Consider the following 16,705-nt stretch of genomic DNA (forward strand, 5'->3'; position numbering starts at 1 on the left):
TAAAAATCATAATTTAACCCAGACCTAACCTGTACACTCTGGTTAAATTAAAATTTATTCATATTCTTCACTTGTAGACGAATAAAATCTAATAATCTCCTTTGCCATATCTCGTACAGTTTTCTTTTGAAATACTCATAAAAATCATGGATTAAACCTAACCCAGACCTAACCTGTACACTCTGGTTAAATTAACATTCATTCATATTCTTCACTTGTAGACGAATAAAATCTAATAACTTCCTTTGTCATATCTCGTACAGTTTTCTTTTGAAATACTCATAAAAATCATGGATTAAACCTAACCCAGACCTAACCTGTACACTCTGGTTAAATTAACATTCATTCATATTCTTCACTTGTAGACGAATAAAATCTAATAACCTCCTTTGTCATATCTCGTAGTTTTCTTTTGTGAAACTCATAAAAATCATAATTTGACCAAAAGGACCCATAAATTTGTTAAATACTTGGTGTCGTTAAATTGATGTCGACGTCTGTAACGTATATGGTACTTCAAATTAGTATCAAACGTGTACAGTAATTTTTTATACTTGTCTTATATTTAGAATCACTGAGTCAGAACAAGACATTAATCTGCTCGTCGTGCAATACCAGTCAAGTTTAACAGCGATCGTATAAACGATCAAATGTTCCTTAAACTTTATATTTATACCCTCGATAATAGAAAGTTTTTCTATTAACTAATTGAACCTAATAATATAGTAATTTCTTTGATTAGACATATTTAATTAAATGTCTGTAGTGCTCAAGGTCTTGTTGGGTTAGATTAGGTTACATGTAAGTACACTAGAACCTTGATTGTCTGAACTAATCAGGGCGTCGCGGTGTTCCAATAGCCAAACGATCGGTTAATCGAATTTCAATAATCACACATTCGACTTAGTGGTATTTAGAAAATCAAACATTCGGATAATTGAGGTTATACTGTATGGGGATATTGTCTCCGCTCATTGTAGAAACTTTTATCGTAAATATATGGGTAGTTTCTTTATTTGATTAACAATATTCCAGTAGTAATGTTGAAATGGTTATCAATTAGTAATATTTACATACAGTAGAGCTACGATTATTGCAATCTCGATTGTTACGCGAGACCCTCGTTCGTTACACGGTGTCGACAAGCATGTGGGGGGGGGCGCCACTAAGCAACAAGTATGATTGACAGTACTAGTGGGAATAAGCTATGTATGGTTATAGACCATTCATTAGAGTGGTTGCCTCGATTAGTGCAGCAATTTCCGGTTTTCTGCAATAATCGACGTTCCACCGTAGTTATAGAATATTTTCCAATTATTCGAATAGTTCTAATCCTACTCGCTACAAGCTTGATCCCATCGCTAATAGCGGGAACGTATGGAAGCAGTTTCGCGTAAATATACAACACAGAGACGAATTGCTATTTCAATCTATTTTCAATCCACTGTACGAAAAAGATTGGTGCACGTTTCACTCCATATTCGTGCTTGAATTTTCCATAAAATAAAACGGAATCCTGTACCCTTCAGAACGGTGTTCGTTTCCCAGTTTCAGACACGAACAAAATTATTTTATTTACGTTTCGCGTAGATTTCGAAACGAATGAAATTGATCGCGTCCGGTTGGCAAATATTAGACGTTCGATCATGACGTACACGTTGTTCCGCGTGTACAAATATATAGGGTTTCCCAAAAGACTTGAACTGAGAACTTTTCCCTACTCTTCAAGATATTATTTATTACGAATACTTCAAGTTCACATTAAATAACTTGACGTAATCTGAAAGAAATGCTCAGGTGTGAACGCGAACTACATTTCGAGGTTAGCTTTGTTTCCTTCAATGGAGCGTTGTATTCGATGCTCTATACGGCGTGGAGTCTCAAGATAAGCTCGATGATTTATCGCCACAAGGTCATCGAAGGTCACGTTCACACACGAGAGTGATCTCGAAATCGTTCCCGTTATTGTTTTTCGTAACACAATGCTACGTCCTCGAGTCTTTCTCCATTCGTACATCTGCTGTTACAAAATGTAAACGATTCCTTCTTCTCAACGATCGGTCATTATATTTCATCACGGATCGTTACGCAGAGGTATCGTGTTTCCAAAATGTTTCTTTCGAGGAAACAAATTGCAAGGAAACATAATCGCTGTCTTCGTGCATCTCTCCGTTAGTATGATCCAGTTACACAGCAAAATAGTTGACGCCGCGATAGACATCGTGGGATTACGCGTTCGTAAATATTTATATCGCGTCGCATCGGATCGCTCGGGCGACGTAACGAGCGACAAAAAAAAAACGCGTGTCGTCGTCGGGGAAAACCTTGGAAAAACGAAACTCCGTGAAGTCGGTAACGCGACACGTCGTTGAACACAAAGCCGGCCTCGATTCTTGCAATTTATGAAAATTATACGGCCAGCTCCGCGAAACCATATAACCTTTTATCATTGTGCAGCCATTAAACGGAAATGCCGCCTAGCGGAAAACCGTGGAATTAATTTATTTTTAAAACGGACCCGGTTAGGTGAAATATCCATTACTCGGATGTTTGTAATTCTTTAATTTATACGATATTAACTTCCCATTTTTCTTTGCAATCACATCTTTGGAAAACAAATAAAAGACATGTTTGAAGGTGTTTGGTGTAGTTTGATATACATACTTGGGGACCTAATAGATCTTCAAACTTATATTTTTTTTTAGAATAACTGGAGTAAGGTTGTATTATGAATATAAGTTTTATGGTGGTGTTTTATTAGTCTAGCAAAGTCAATTGAGTAGTATACACTTATTAAATAAGAAATATTTCTCAGTAATTCTTTACTTTATACAATATTAATTTCTCATTTTTCTTTGCAATCACATCTTTGGGAAAAAAAATAAAAGACATGTTTGAAGGTGTTTGGTGTAGTTTGATATAGTCAAAATAGGACGAAAATCAAGAATACCAATTTGTTGACGGAGGCTTCGTTAAAAAGTTATTAACGTTTAAAGTTCCGCACTTACTGAATTTTTTTCTCGAAAATGCGCAAGATTTCGGGGGTATGTCTATTCACCAAAAATGATTATAATTGACGCCCGCAATCGAAAATAATTTTTCCAAAACGATTTGAAATTTTTTTTTCCCGTCGAAAAATTTCACACCTTGAATTTTTTTATAGAACGTGCGTAGGATTTCGGGGGTATGTGTAATGACAAAAAATGATTGTAATCGACCCCCGTAACCGAAAATAATTTTTCCAGAACGATTTGAAAAATTTTTTTTCGGTCAAAAAATTTCAGCACCTATTCGATTTTTTTTCTCGAAACTGGATAGGATTTCGGGGGTATGTCTATCCACCAAAAATGATTGTAATTGACCCCCGTAACCGAAAATAATTTTTCCAAAACGATTTGAAATTTCTTTTTTCCGTCAAAAAATTTCACACCTTCCCGAATTTTTTTATAGAAAGTGCGTAGGATTTCAGGGGTATGTGTAATGACCAAAAATGATTATAATTGATCCCCACAACCGAAAATAATTTTTCCAGAAAGATTTGAAATTTCTTTTTTCCGTCAAAAAATTTCACACCTTGAATTTTTTTATAGAAAGTGGGTAGGATTTCGGGGGTACGTCTATTCACCAAAAATGATTACAATTGACCCCCGTAACCGAAAATAATTTTTCCAGAACGATTTGAAATTTTTTAATTTTGTCGAAAAATTTCACTCCTCGAATTTTTTTCTCGAAAGTGGATAGGATTTCGAGGGTATGTGTATTCACCAAAAATGATCGTTATTAACCCCCACAACCGAAAATAATTTTTCCAGAACGATTTGAAATATTTGAATTTAATTGTTAATAACTTTTTAACGAAGCCTTCCATCAACAAATTGTTATTCTTGATTTTCGTCTTATTTTGGCCTCTAGAATCCCCCATTAAAATTTTTACTTGGTGATCTAATAGATCTCCAAACTCATTTTCTTCTAGAATAACTGGAGTAAGGTCCAATTATGAAGATAAAGTTTATGATGGTGTGTTAGTCCAGAAAAATCGATTCAGTAGATTGATAAATAATAAACAAACTGGTACAAATTCTAGAAATGTGTAATTCGGTAAAAATTGTAAGTTCGAGTCGAAGTTTTGTCGTTCTTGGCGAAGTAAGAATTTGATTTATATGGATTTCGGATGGCAAACGTACACGAAATGTACAGAGTAGTGTAACGAGTTTTGTTCTTGCGCGTGTGTTTGAATGTTGGACCGAATCGGTTCGGATATGAACAGCTTACCGCGTCTGCACGTTTCTGCCTCGAAGTTACTGACGTGCGCACGGTATTATAATTTAGATTATCTTTGAAAGTGCATTCTATACGTTCGAGAATGTTATTTAGTTCCGTATGTGGAGCACAACATTCAGCATTATAACGAGACTGTCTCTTCTATAATTGGTACACGTAGTTTGCGCATTCTTCGTATTTTATATCGGTGCTGGACAGGTGCAACAAATAATATACTATATCTGGCACAAACCTCACTTCGTACCAAATAATACAGAATTAATAGCCACCCATTGTTCGTCGAAATACAAGCAATAACAATGGCGGGTTTGATAGGTGTAGCGGATAAAGAAAAAATTTATTATTTTAAGAAATATTTGTTTGGACTATAAATCTTCGTAAAAGAGTTGAGTGTTTTATTATCGAAATGAAAAATGGTTCGGTTAGTAGCACCGTTCGAAGTACATTTTTTAAATTAAACAGATAAATAAATCTTTCGACGGGGAGAAATTGTGCAGGAGAAAGATGGCCACAAGTTCGTTGTTCCAGAAGTTAAGAAACGTAACGCGGGAGTTACCATTAACGATAACGTTATCAATACATATCGATAATGCATGTTATCGATGCTTATTGAATTTTACTGGAAGCACCAATATGCAAGATACGTCGATAGTATTGCAATGGTGTTTGACTGGCACCAATTTCTATCGTAATTCTTTCCACGAGGAAACAAGAAACGTACACTGCGAGGAATTATTGAGAATGGAATTACGGTGAAGATAAATGCTTCCAAATAAATATTTCAGATTCTCGTTAGAAATTTACGAACGAAACGCGAACGATTTAAAATTTTTTTCCACGGAGATGTTCGAGATGCATCGACGCATTGAATTTCATTTCACTTATGCATCGTGCGTTAAGTATTGATAGCTCGTCGATAATCGTTAATAACAATTCAGCGCGCGGAGTCTGCACGCGTACGAAACGAAAAAGAGAAAACCCATCGATATAGGACGGAAAAACACGGGCGCGCAGATGTTTCTTCTATCTTGTTCTCGGTCGTCCCAGTCATCGAACAATAATCCTCAATTGACTATCAATACGATCTAATGAAACCATATCGATGCAACGGTGCCCTCCGTTGAAATCCTAAGCCCGTTCGCAATTTATCGTGCATATTAGAAACGTTTACCGATATCTTTGCTTATCTGCAGATAATCAACGGGTATCCACAAACTTTTCATATCAATAATTAGCCCTATCAAACCGTATTCCTTAATAGCATCTTAATTATCCCTCTCAAATAGAATTCGTAATTTTTTTTAATCTACTGAATTAATAAATCCTTGTGCACCATCGTGGAACAAATTTATAGTCGGAGGAATAAAACAGAATGCATAATTCGCATTTAAATAAAGCGATCTGTGATTATACAGGATGTTCGACTATCCGTGGGAAAAATTTTAATGGGAGATTCTGGAGGCTAAAATAAGACGAAAATCAAGAATATCAATTTGTTGATTGAGGCTTCGTTAAAAAGTTATTAAAAAATTAAATTAGAAAAATTTTGAATCATTCTGAAAAAATTATTTTTGGTCGCGGGGCACAATTGCAATAATTTTTGGTGAATACACGTATCCCTGAAATCCTACCCATTTTCGAGAAAAAAATTCATTACCGAAAATATGTCTGACCAGGAATAGAATGATTCCCCTGAAATTTCATTTGTTTCAAATCGTTCTGGAAAAATTATTTTCGGTTGCGGGGATTGATTACAATAATTTTTGGTGAATAGACATACCCCCGAAATCCTACCCACTTTCGAGAAAAAAATTCGGGTAGGTGTTGAAATTTGTTGGCAAAAAAAAAATTTTCAAATCGTTCTAAAAAAATTATTTTCGGTTGCTAGGGTCAATTACAATCATTTTTGGTCAATAGACAAACCCTCGAAATCCTAACCATTTCCGAGAAAAAAATTCCTTGCCGAAAATATAATTGCAGGCCAGAAATGTCACTCCAAGATTTCGTGCATAATTTTAAAACGTTATAACTTCTGAACTGATTGAACGATTTTAATGTTTCAAACGGTAAATAACGCGTATTCTAGTGAAGTGTATGTAGAAATTCTAATAATATTGGAAAAGTTGTCCCTTGACCCCGTAAAGTGAGAAAAACCCCATAAGAACGGTCCAATTTTCAAACAGCCATAACTCCCACAATAGTGAACATATTTCAATGAAACTTTTTTCTGAAGTAGATCCCATCAATACCTACAAAAAAGTATTAGACAACTTTTCTATAGGGCGTCGAACAAATTTTTAAGAAAAATCGACAGGCGGTTAGGTGCTCAAATTTTTCGACGAAAAAAAAATTTCAAATCTTTCTGGAAAAATGATTTTTGGTTACAGGGGTCAATTACAGTAATTTTTTATCATTAGACATACCCTCGAATTCCTACCCATTGTCGAGAAAAAAATTCGAGAAGGTGTGAAATTTTTAGACGAAATTAAAAAATTTCAAATCATACTAAAAAAATTATATTTAGTTACAGGGGTCAATTACAATAATTTTTGGTGAATAGACCTACCCCAGAAATCGCACCCACTTTTTAGAAAAAAATTCAGTAAGTGCTCAAATTTTTTGGCGAAAAAAAAATTTCAAATCGTTCTGAAAAAATTATTGTCGGTTACAGGGGTCAATTACAATCGTTTTTTATCATTAGACATACCCTCGAAATCCTACCCACTGTCGAGAAAAAAATTCGAGAATGTGTGAAATTTTTGACGAAATTAAAAAATTTCAAAACATACTAAAAAAATTATATTCAGTTACAGTGATCAATTACAATAATTTTTTGTGAATAGACCTACCCCTGAAATCTTACCCACTTTCTAGAAAAAAATTCAGTACGGGCGGAACTTTAAACGTTAATAACTTTTTAACAAAGCCTCCATTAACAAATTGATATTCTTGATTTTCTTCTTGTTTTGACCTGTAGAATCTCCCTGTATAATTTTAATTTCAGTGATTAACCGTATTTTTCCATTCCGTAGAATTCGAGTTTCGTTAATTTCGCGGAAAATTTGTAATTAATATCGTGGTTCGATCACGTTTAACGAAGGCTCGTTACGTTGTTAATCGTTAATAATATCTACGCGCGAACGAGAATACAGAAAATTACATTCTACGCCCGCAAACCGATGAGTCGCGAGCCCCGAATTACGAATCGCTATTTGGCGATTCGCAAAAAATTTGTCCGCCAGATTTCCATATAGACGAGTTCTACTCGCGAACGTTAGGCGGAACGATGTTCTCGGAACGTAAATATTTATTCGAAAATAAGTGACGTTTAAACGTGGGAGCGTCTCTCGATTAATCACTCGATCTTAAAATACGAGGCTGGTACGAAGATTCGTTTCCACTAATCATCCTTCGATTTTCCTTTTTCCGCGTCTCGATTACCATTTACTTGCAGCGAATTCTATCCACTCTGCAAATTCACTCATCAAACTTTTAAAAATTCACCTCGACGTTGGAAACATTTTTCTAATTATAAATTAACTTTTTCCTAAACGAAGATATCATACATTTACAGAGAAGTTGCACTTTTATTTATGTGCATGCAATATGCACTTTTCTTTTGCACGAAAATTGTTAAATTGTGCAATACTTGGAGAAATATTTCCCATTTTATGAGTAGAAATTTTCTAATAAAAATTTTGTTTGCTTCACGAGTGAATATTCCACGTTGCAGTGAATTTTGAATTTCGAACAGTCTGAAAGTTTCAATTTTTTAGTAATTAAATTTTGTGAGCGTAATGTCGAAATCGATGGCGATTGGAAGTTTCAATCAGAGTGTACGGATATTCCCGTGAGTCATCGTATATCAGTTTTTCTATGAATGAATACCAGAAATAGAGCGTCGAGGTTCCGCGCGAGGCGGGCGTATTTCTGTACACGCCGGAAAGCTTTGTACGCGTACGGTTACTTTGAAGGAGAGAGTAAGTGTACTTAGTCTGCCGCTGTGCGCGTTAGAGGTAATTCTAATTGAAGTTGGCCCGAGTATTCGAAGGGTCTATATACCCTCGTCGAGTTTTACGCGTTTCACGGTACGAACTTTCTTAGCGCGGAACGAAACCGTTCATTACGACTTATTTGAGCAAAGGGAGAGCCAATTTTTCTTGGCAAATCCCCCTTAATCCGTAAAGAATCTATTCCCTGGGAACAAACAAATCTCTCTTTGCATTTCCTTACAGTCTGCCACCTTAAAAATGTGACACGGAGATCACAGTGTAATTCGAGGACTCAACAATATTAGACTTTGCCTAGGTTAACGAAAAAATAAATTTTAATATTTTAAAATTTAGGAATATGAAAATATATCGTAGGATTTTAAATTAAACTCTGTCTCGCGTTGTTAAACTTTAAAGTCACCTTTTTCGATATTTTTCAAATTGATTGACACCTCGTTGGTAGTACGATAGATTGAAAATTTGACGTGTACGGTGAACTGTATTGGAACTAAAATAAACTCGATAGATTCCGGTGTATGGCGATTGACAGTTTAAGCACGAGTGTTAGAGAATTTATAACAGTCTCTGTGCCCCAAAATTCGATGAGTTGGGATCGAGAAAGGGTAACAGTATAGACGTACTATCTTGAAACATGATTAGGGGAACATCAAAATCACTGGTCACTGTTATTCGACTCTTGGTGGCACGTTTTGGCACAGAAAAGCAGCTCTGAGTTCAGTAAAAATGACTTCTTTGGTCAAAGTAAACGTACAATGTGAAAATGAGTGAATCAACTACACTTGCCATCTTTCGAACTATGCACAGTACATGGAATACAATATTCATACTATGAGTTATGGATATACTATTCTATATTTATGTTTATCCTTTGTACTTTTATATTTATACATTCTTGTATAATTTTCACTTGCCATCTTTCCAACTGTGCACAGTACATGGAATACTATTCTATTCTATTCTATTCTATATTTTTTGGGTGCGATACTAGCACTATTGGCTTTGTAATAACACCATTTATCATCTACTTTACATGGAATACAATATTCATACTATGAGTTATCGATATACTATTTTACATTTATGTTTACCCTTTGCATATTTATACTTATACATTTTTATATAATTTTCACTTGCCATCTTTCCAACTGTACACAGTATATGGAATACTATTCTATTCTATTCTATTCTATATTTTTTGGGTGCGATACTAGCACTATTGGCTTTGTAATAACACCATTTATCATCTACTTTACATGGAATACAATATTCATACTATGTGTTATCGATATACTATTCTATATTTATGTTTACCCTTTGCATATTTATACTTATACATTTTTATATAATTTTCACTTGCCATCTTTCCAACTGTGCACAGTACATGGAATACAATATTCATACAATATTCATGAGTTATCGATATACTATTCTATATTTATGTTTACCCTTTGCATATTTATACTTATACATTCTTGTACAATTTTCACTTGCCATCTTTCCAACTGTGCACAGTACATGGAATACAATATTCATATTATAAGTTATCGATATACTATTCTATATTTATGTTTACCCTTTACATATTTATATTTATATACTCTTGTATAATTTTTACTATTTATCTTTGGTCATCTTTAATCTATATTTTAATCAGTTTCTTGGTATACCATTGATTATCTATGAACTTATATTTCCTCGTTCTCTGAGATTATATTATACTTCGTACATCATACAATGTTATTCGTAGACATTGAGGAGGAAACTCTTGACGTACGATTTAATTACAATAATTAATCAATTTCAACTATTTAACTTTCGTAAAATTTATTCATACATGCTCGCAAAAAAAACTAATTATTTCTCTTGTCTCGAATCATTTCAATAACATATTTAATTTCATTCCCAATTTAATACAAATTCGTTCACATCGAACACAATCTACCCTTCAGTGGTGATTTGCTATAAATTCCCCCGGTACTTAAGGGTTAAAATCGCAACAATGGCGGGAATCCTTGATCGCCGTCCTCCGCCAGGAAAGACTATGGCAGCTAATTCTGAAAATAAATTGACCCGCGACCTTAGCTTCGATGTAAACAGCGCCATCGAGTCGTGGGCTCAGTTTTGCAGAAGAGATCGATGATATTGTCGCAGAGCAGAAAATATTTGTCGGCGAGCTCGTCGTGCTCCAACGAATAGGAAATAATAAATCATCCCATTTGCGGAATCACGCGTTACGTGCGAGTCGATCCGATGGAAAATAACGCGGCTCGACTTTCGTTCGCGATTGCAGTTTCCGGCTCGATAACCGCGCGGAAGACGCGTCAATCCGAAACGCATCGTTCGACGTTTATTGTCTACGTCTATCTCCATCGCTCGACAGCTCCATCCGGCAATTTGTAGCCGCATTGTCGGGTAATTAAATCTTGTTTATTCGGAGCCGCCGCGCGACACTTCAATGGACGACGATTTAGCGAAACACGTCGATACGATTTGATTGATATTATTACGCCGTCATTCGTTTCATTCTCGTATACGGACGTTTAATCACTAATTGCAAGAAAAACACAGGTATAGAACACCGGAAGTGGCCGCAGAAAACAGAACTCTACGCGTGAAATGAGTCGAAAATGTGGAATAAAATATTTCTTATAAAGCTTCGTTTTCGAGACAATGATATTTAAAAATTTGTTATATTATAGTTGTTTTTACTTATAGAGGAGGATTTAAGGAAGATTTTCTGTGGTTAGTTATTATTAAAATATTATTTTTTCCGATTGATTTCTCGTTTCGCCGCTAGAGGGAGACAAATGATGATTCCTCTCGCAAGCGCTCGCTCGATTTTTCGTTAGTAGACCTTTGCTTTTTCATTTCTCATCAATAGGACTTCTGGAACGTTAATAAAATAATAGATCCTTTAAAAAAGAAATCTCGATGCAACATCATCCATTTCTGTAGAAAAATGTTATCGATGTTTGTCGACCAAACGCAGAGGAACGGGTGTGATTGCGTTCCATCGAACGATCGTTCTCGATCCTTTGAAACCCGTGGAATGCCTTTGGAGATCGTGTTCGTTTCGCGGAGGGGAAACACAACGCGATCCAATTTCCGGTCGTGTCGTTTTCGTGGCGGATTCGGTCGAGAAAAGATGGCAATCTCCAGCAGAATCTGATAGAATCGAGTTTAGAGCGATGGTGTACCCGGTGGCGCGAAAATTGCCCCCGATGGACGTAATTACGCACGGGAAAGCGTTTCGTAATTGAAAGTGACCCGGCCACGTTTAATCTGTCACGTTTATTCGACAGGGAAACGCGATTTACCTTTCGGTTTGCCGTCTGTTTATGGATCGTTTCACGGTTAACTGACTCGTCGACGTTCAACATGGCGGCCAACGACGAGCCCCGAACGACCATTTAGGTCGTTCTGCTTGATTTTGATTAGCCTCTCGCTCGGCTAAACGGTTTCGTTTTATCGAACGCGACACGTGCCTCTCGCGTGAATTACGCGATTCGCGTACCATCGACGGAGAAACTTCGGTTCCATTGATAAGACCACTCTATAGGAGACGACAAAGCACTTGGAAGCTATAAGGAGAGATTATGGAATACGCGGAGTGACTGATAATGATTGCATCGCGTGTTAATGGGCACGTTGAACGATCTGTGTTGTGTAATGGGAATATTAAATGTCAATTTTATAGAGCAAGTGTCCCATCGATGACACGTTCTCGTTCAAAGTGGAATGAAATGGCGAAACGATTGGAAACATTAATTTCTATAGAGGTGTTGTAAAATTGAGGTTTCATGATAAATAAGATCTATGGTAGGATTCTTATTCTTGTTTAATGGGGATATTAAATACTGTCGATTTTATAGCATAGAATAAATGGATAGAAGAGGAAGTGAGACTAAAAATAAAGTTTAAACATTTCTGGTCAGACATTATAGTTTTGGTAAAGAATTTTTTTTCTCGAAAGTACGTAGTAATTTGGGGGTATGTTTATTCACCAAAAATAATTGTAATTGATCCCTGCAATCGAAAATAATTTTTTTACAATGATTTGAAATTTTTCAATTTTGATGATAAATTTGTCCACTAATGGAATTTTTTTCTCGAAAGTGGATAGGATTTCGAGGGTATGTTTATTCACCAAAAATAATTGTAATTGATCCCTGCAATCGAAAATAATTTTTTTACAATGATTTGAAATTTTTCAATTTTGATGATAAATTTGTCCACTAATGGAATTTTTTTCTCGAAAGTGGATAGGATTTCGAGGGTATGTCTATTCACCAAAAATTATTGTAATCGACCCCTCTAGCTAAAAATATTTTTTTCAGAATGATTTGAAAATTTTTAATTTCGACGAAAAATTTGTCCTTACTGAATTTTTTTCTCGAAAGTGGATAGGATTTCGAGGGTATGTCTATTCACCAAAAATTATTGTAATCGACCCCTCTAGCTAAAAATATTTTTTTCAGAATGATTTGAAAATTTTTAATTTCGACGAAAAATTTGTCCTTACTGAATTTTTTTCTCGAAAGTGGATAGGATTTCGAGGGTATGTCTATTCACCAAAAATGATTGTAATTAACCCCTGTAATCGAAAATAATTTTTCCAGAATGATTTGAAATTTTTTTTTTTCGCCAAAAAATTTGAGCAACGAAACCCCTGTCAATTTTTCTTAAAAATTTGTTTGACGCCCTATAGAAAAGTTATATAATACATTTTTGTAGGTACCCATGGGTTTCACTTCAGAAAAAAATTTCATTGAAATATATCCACTATTCTAGGAGTTATGGTCATTTGAAAATTGGACCATTTTTGTGTGGTTTTTCTCATTTTACGGTGTTAAGGAATTACTTTTTGAATTTTTTGGGGACCTCTACATATTTTCCACTAAAATACGCGTTGCATTATGAAACTTCAAAATTCTCCAATTCCTTCAAAAGTTATGACGTTTTAATGATACGCACGAAATTTTTGACTGCCTTTTCTGGCCTGAAATTATATTTTCAGTAATGAATTTTTTTCTCGAAAATTGTTAGGAATTCGAGGGTATGTCTAATCACCAAAAATGATTGTATTTGACTACTGCAACTACAAATAATTTTTTCAAAGTGATTTGAAATTTCTTAATTTTGTAGAAAAATTTGTCCCCTACTCGAATTTTTATCTCGAAACTGAGTAGGATTTCGAGGGTATGTCTATTCAGCAAAACTGATTGTAATTGACCCCTGCAACTAAAAATATTTTTTTTAGAACGATTTGAAATTGTTTAATTTTGTCGAAAAATTTGACGAAAAAATTGACCCCCGCAATAAAAAAGAATTTTTTCGCAACGATTCGAAACTTTTCAATATCCGTGCGTGTTTCGAAAGTTTCGAGCGCCCCAAGATCAATAATCGTACGTCCGCGCGTCGGATCAAGACGAATGGGGCGCTATCATTTCGAGCCGCAACGGCGTCGATCCGATAAGCAAATGAAAGTATGATCGAGCACAAAGGTGTACGTAAGTGGGAAACAAGGTCGAGCGCGTTACCGAGTACATACGTTCGCGCCAGCATTCTTCCGTCGTTTTCAAGCGTCGAGCTATCTCCCCGCGAGCGAGGTTCCTATTAGCGGGCAAACAGCGCTCCGGTTTATCCCGCGCAAACTACGTTCGGTTACCAGGGCGGGTATTAACGATCGTTTTCTCCCTCCGTAGGTGTAGCCATGAATAATTCACTCGGTTAAAAGGCAGATCATCTCCGACTTCGAGGCACCAGAGAAGACACGAGGAAGACAACAGCGTCAAGATGGGCGAGATACTCGGCTCGGCGAGCTTCCTCCATCTGGGCGACATCGTCAGCCTCTACGCGGAGGGTAGCGTCTCGGGATTTCTGTCCACCCTCGGGTGAGTTGAATGTTCATTAAAACGTTTCTACGTCCCCCTGCTTCCACGACTGTACCATTGTTTCGCGACTTCGAAAGAAATCCTCTGTCCCGTAATCAGTGGGGCTTTCTTCTCTTTCTAATTATGAAAGTTTCTTAGGAACCCGGTGAAAATAATTAACGAGCAACAAGGGGGTTTGATAATTAGGTAAGAAACTTGGAGCTGAGTTCAACCTCGTCATCCCTTAACCCAGTTACTCTTGGATCGAATCTTACCTTAGTATGTAGACTTTTAACGTTAGAACTACCCTCACTTATGGTGTATTTATTTGTACCTGCTGAATAAGCAGAGTTTCGACCTGTTGGATTATTAATAAATAATCCTTTACAAAGTCGAATCTGTGCATTGTCTGCATACGAAGACTGTATTGGCACCATTGGGCCCAGGGGCCTGGGTCTGTCTTTGTCGTCGAGGGCCAGGGAAATAAACATGATGCAGGCAATGGTTTTAGGGGATCTAAGCCTCACTTCTTGTTCAGGTTTAACAGAGTAAAGACGTCCTTCCAAACCATATAATAAAGTTTCACTTTTACTCATAAAGAGTACTGCTTTTTCACCCAATTCCAATACGACCTAAGTGTGTATTTAATTAATGTAGTTTTACAAAACGAAAATACTGTTCTTGACGATTGTCTGCTAAGCTTGAGACTCAGAAAAAAGAAAGGAGACGTTCAGGAGGTGCAATAAACGAGTGTCCTCAGGTAGCACTGACCTTTGCAAGGGACTCACCAATGGATACAAATTTTCATTATAAATACCATTCAATGCTTGTTCTCAACAGTACCAAAGAAATGAAAACGTATTATAGAAGAGTACAGTAAATTTTTTACAATTTTTATCACAAGTTACCTCTAGCGTTAAGTTTTTCTGTTTGTACAATTTTTTAAATATTGCAGTGTATATTTAGTATTGTAAACTAACGGGTTGGATGTTTCTCGCTGGAATAGAATATATTATCGTCGTTCGGATACGATGAGTCACTAGGCAATGAAAGCTCGGAAAAGTTTGTTCTTGAAACCGCGTCGAGCAGATACACAAATCTCGAGGAGATTTTCATTATGTACGAGAGCGTGTAATCCTAATGCGCGTATCGCGTTTTTGAACTGTTTCCCGCAATACCGCTTGGGTGATTAGATATTCGGTGCAAACACTGATATCTTCTCCTTTGAAATCTTTCGGCGTGTAGCCTCGAATGCTGATCGTAGCAAGCTGAACTTGGTTCTGTGTTTATTAGACTCTAGAAAGAAATTTTCACATCAATAATTATCTATTTTTTTTTTTTAAAGGTATTGGAATTGGTCGAAAAAATGTCTGAATCAAGCTGGTGTAATTTGACTAATCATCATTCAATTTAACGTTTCAAACTGCTGCAGTTTTGATCGTTGAACCGTGTATACTCTTTACATAACAATTTGCAAGATTTTTCCTTGGTACTGATTAATTCACCAGAAAGAAGGTTAATTAACTCGCGATTTAGTTTTTGTCACGCTAACGCGCGATCTCTTTATTAAGTCCAAAGATATTTCATGTTAGAAATTCTCAAATAAAGCAGTGCAAGCTTCAGTTAACAGTTTTACACGAATTTAAATTTCATCACTCCCCATTTCTGATTTAATTTTCGCGTTATTGTATTTTCAAAATTCCTTGCAAACTTAGTACTATCACTAATGTTATTTTTTACAAATCAGAACCTCGCGATTTCGGAATAAAATTTGCTTGATCGTGTTTTGAAAAGGTTGAGAGGCACTGTTGTAGATTTAGAGACGCTTCATAGTGCATCTCGCAAGCTTAGTATTACCACTATTGGTATTTTTTTAAAAATCAGAACCTCGCAATTTTGGAATAAAATTTGCTTGATCGTGTTTTGAAAAGGTTGAGAAGCACTGTTGTAGATTTAGAGACGCTTCATAGTGCATCTCGCAAGCTTAGTATCATCACTATTGTTATTTTTTTAAGAATCAGAACCTCGCGATTTCGGAATAAAATTTGCTTGATCGTGTTTTGAAAAGGTTGAGAGGCACTGTTGTAGATTTAGAGACGCTTCATAGTGCATCTTGCAAGCTTAGTATTACCACTATTGGTATTTTTTTAAAAATCAGAACCTCGCGATTTCGGAATAAAATTTGCTTGATCGTGTTTTGAAAAGGTTGAGAGGCACTGTTGTAGATTTAGAGACGCTCCATAGTGCATCTTGCAAGCTTAATATTATCACTATTGTTATTTTTTAAAAAATCAGAACCTCGCGATTTCGGAATAAAATTTGCTTGATCCTGTTTTGAAAAGGTTGAGAGACACTGTTGTGGATTTAGAGACGCTTCATAGTGCATCTCGCAAGCTTAGTATCATCACTATTGTTATTTTTTTAAGAATCAGAACCTCGCGATTTCGGAATAAAATTTGCTTGATCGTGTTTTGAAAAGGTTGGGAGACACTGTTGTGGATTTAGAAACGCTCCATAGTGCATCTCGCAAGCTCAGTA

General features: G+C 35.9%; 1 protein-coding gene across 1 annotated transcript in view; it reads left to right on the top strand.

The window, feature by feature from the left end:
• The window catches only part of LOC122397729 (inositol 1,4,5-trisphosphate receptor), a 55,701-nt gene that overhangs the window by 3,732 nt on the left and 35,264 nt on the right, over positions 1-16,705 (top strand). Inside the window, 1 exon segment of the mRNA XM_043397090.1 lies at positions 14,000-14,188. Coding sequence (XP_043253025.1) covers positions 14,091-14,188 — 98 coding nt within the window. The 5' untranslated portion in view covers positions 14,000-14,090.

Source organism: Colletes gigas, unplaced genomic scaffold, assembly GCF_013123115.1.
Source record: "Colletes gigas isolate AHSC1104 unplaced genomic scaffold, ASM1312311v1 Colletes_gigas_Sc00010, whole genome shotgun sequence".
NCBI classification, from domain to species: domain Eukaryota; kingdom Metazoa; phylum Arthropoda; class Insecta; order Hymenoptera; family Colletidae; genus Colletes; species Colletes gigas.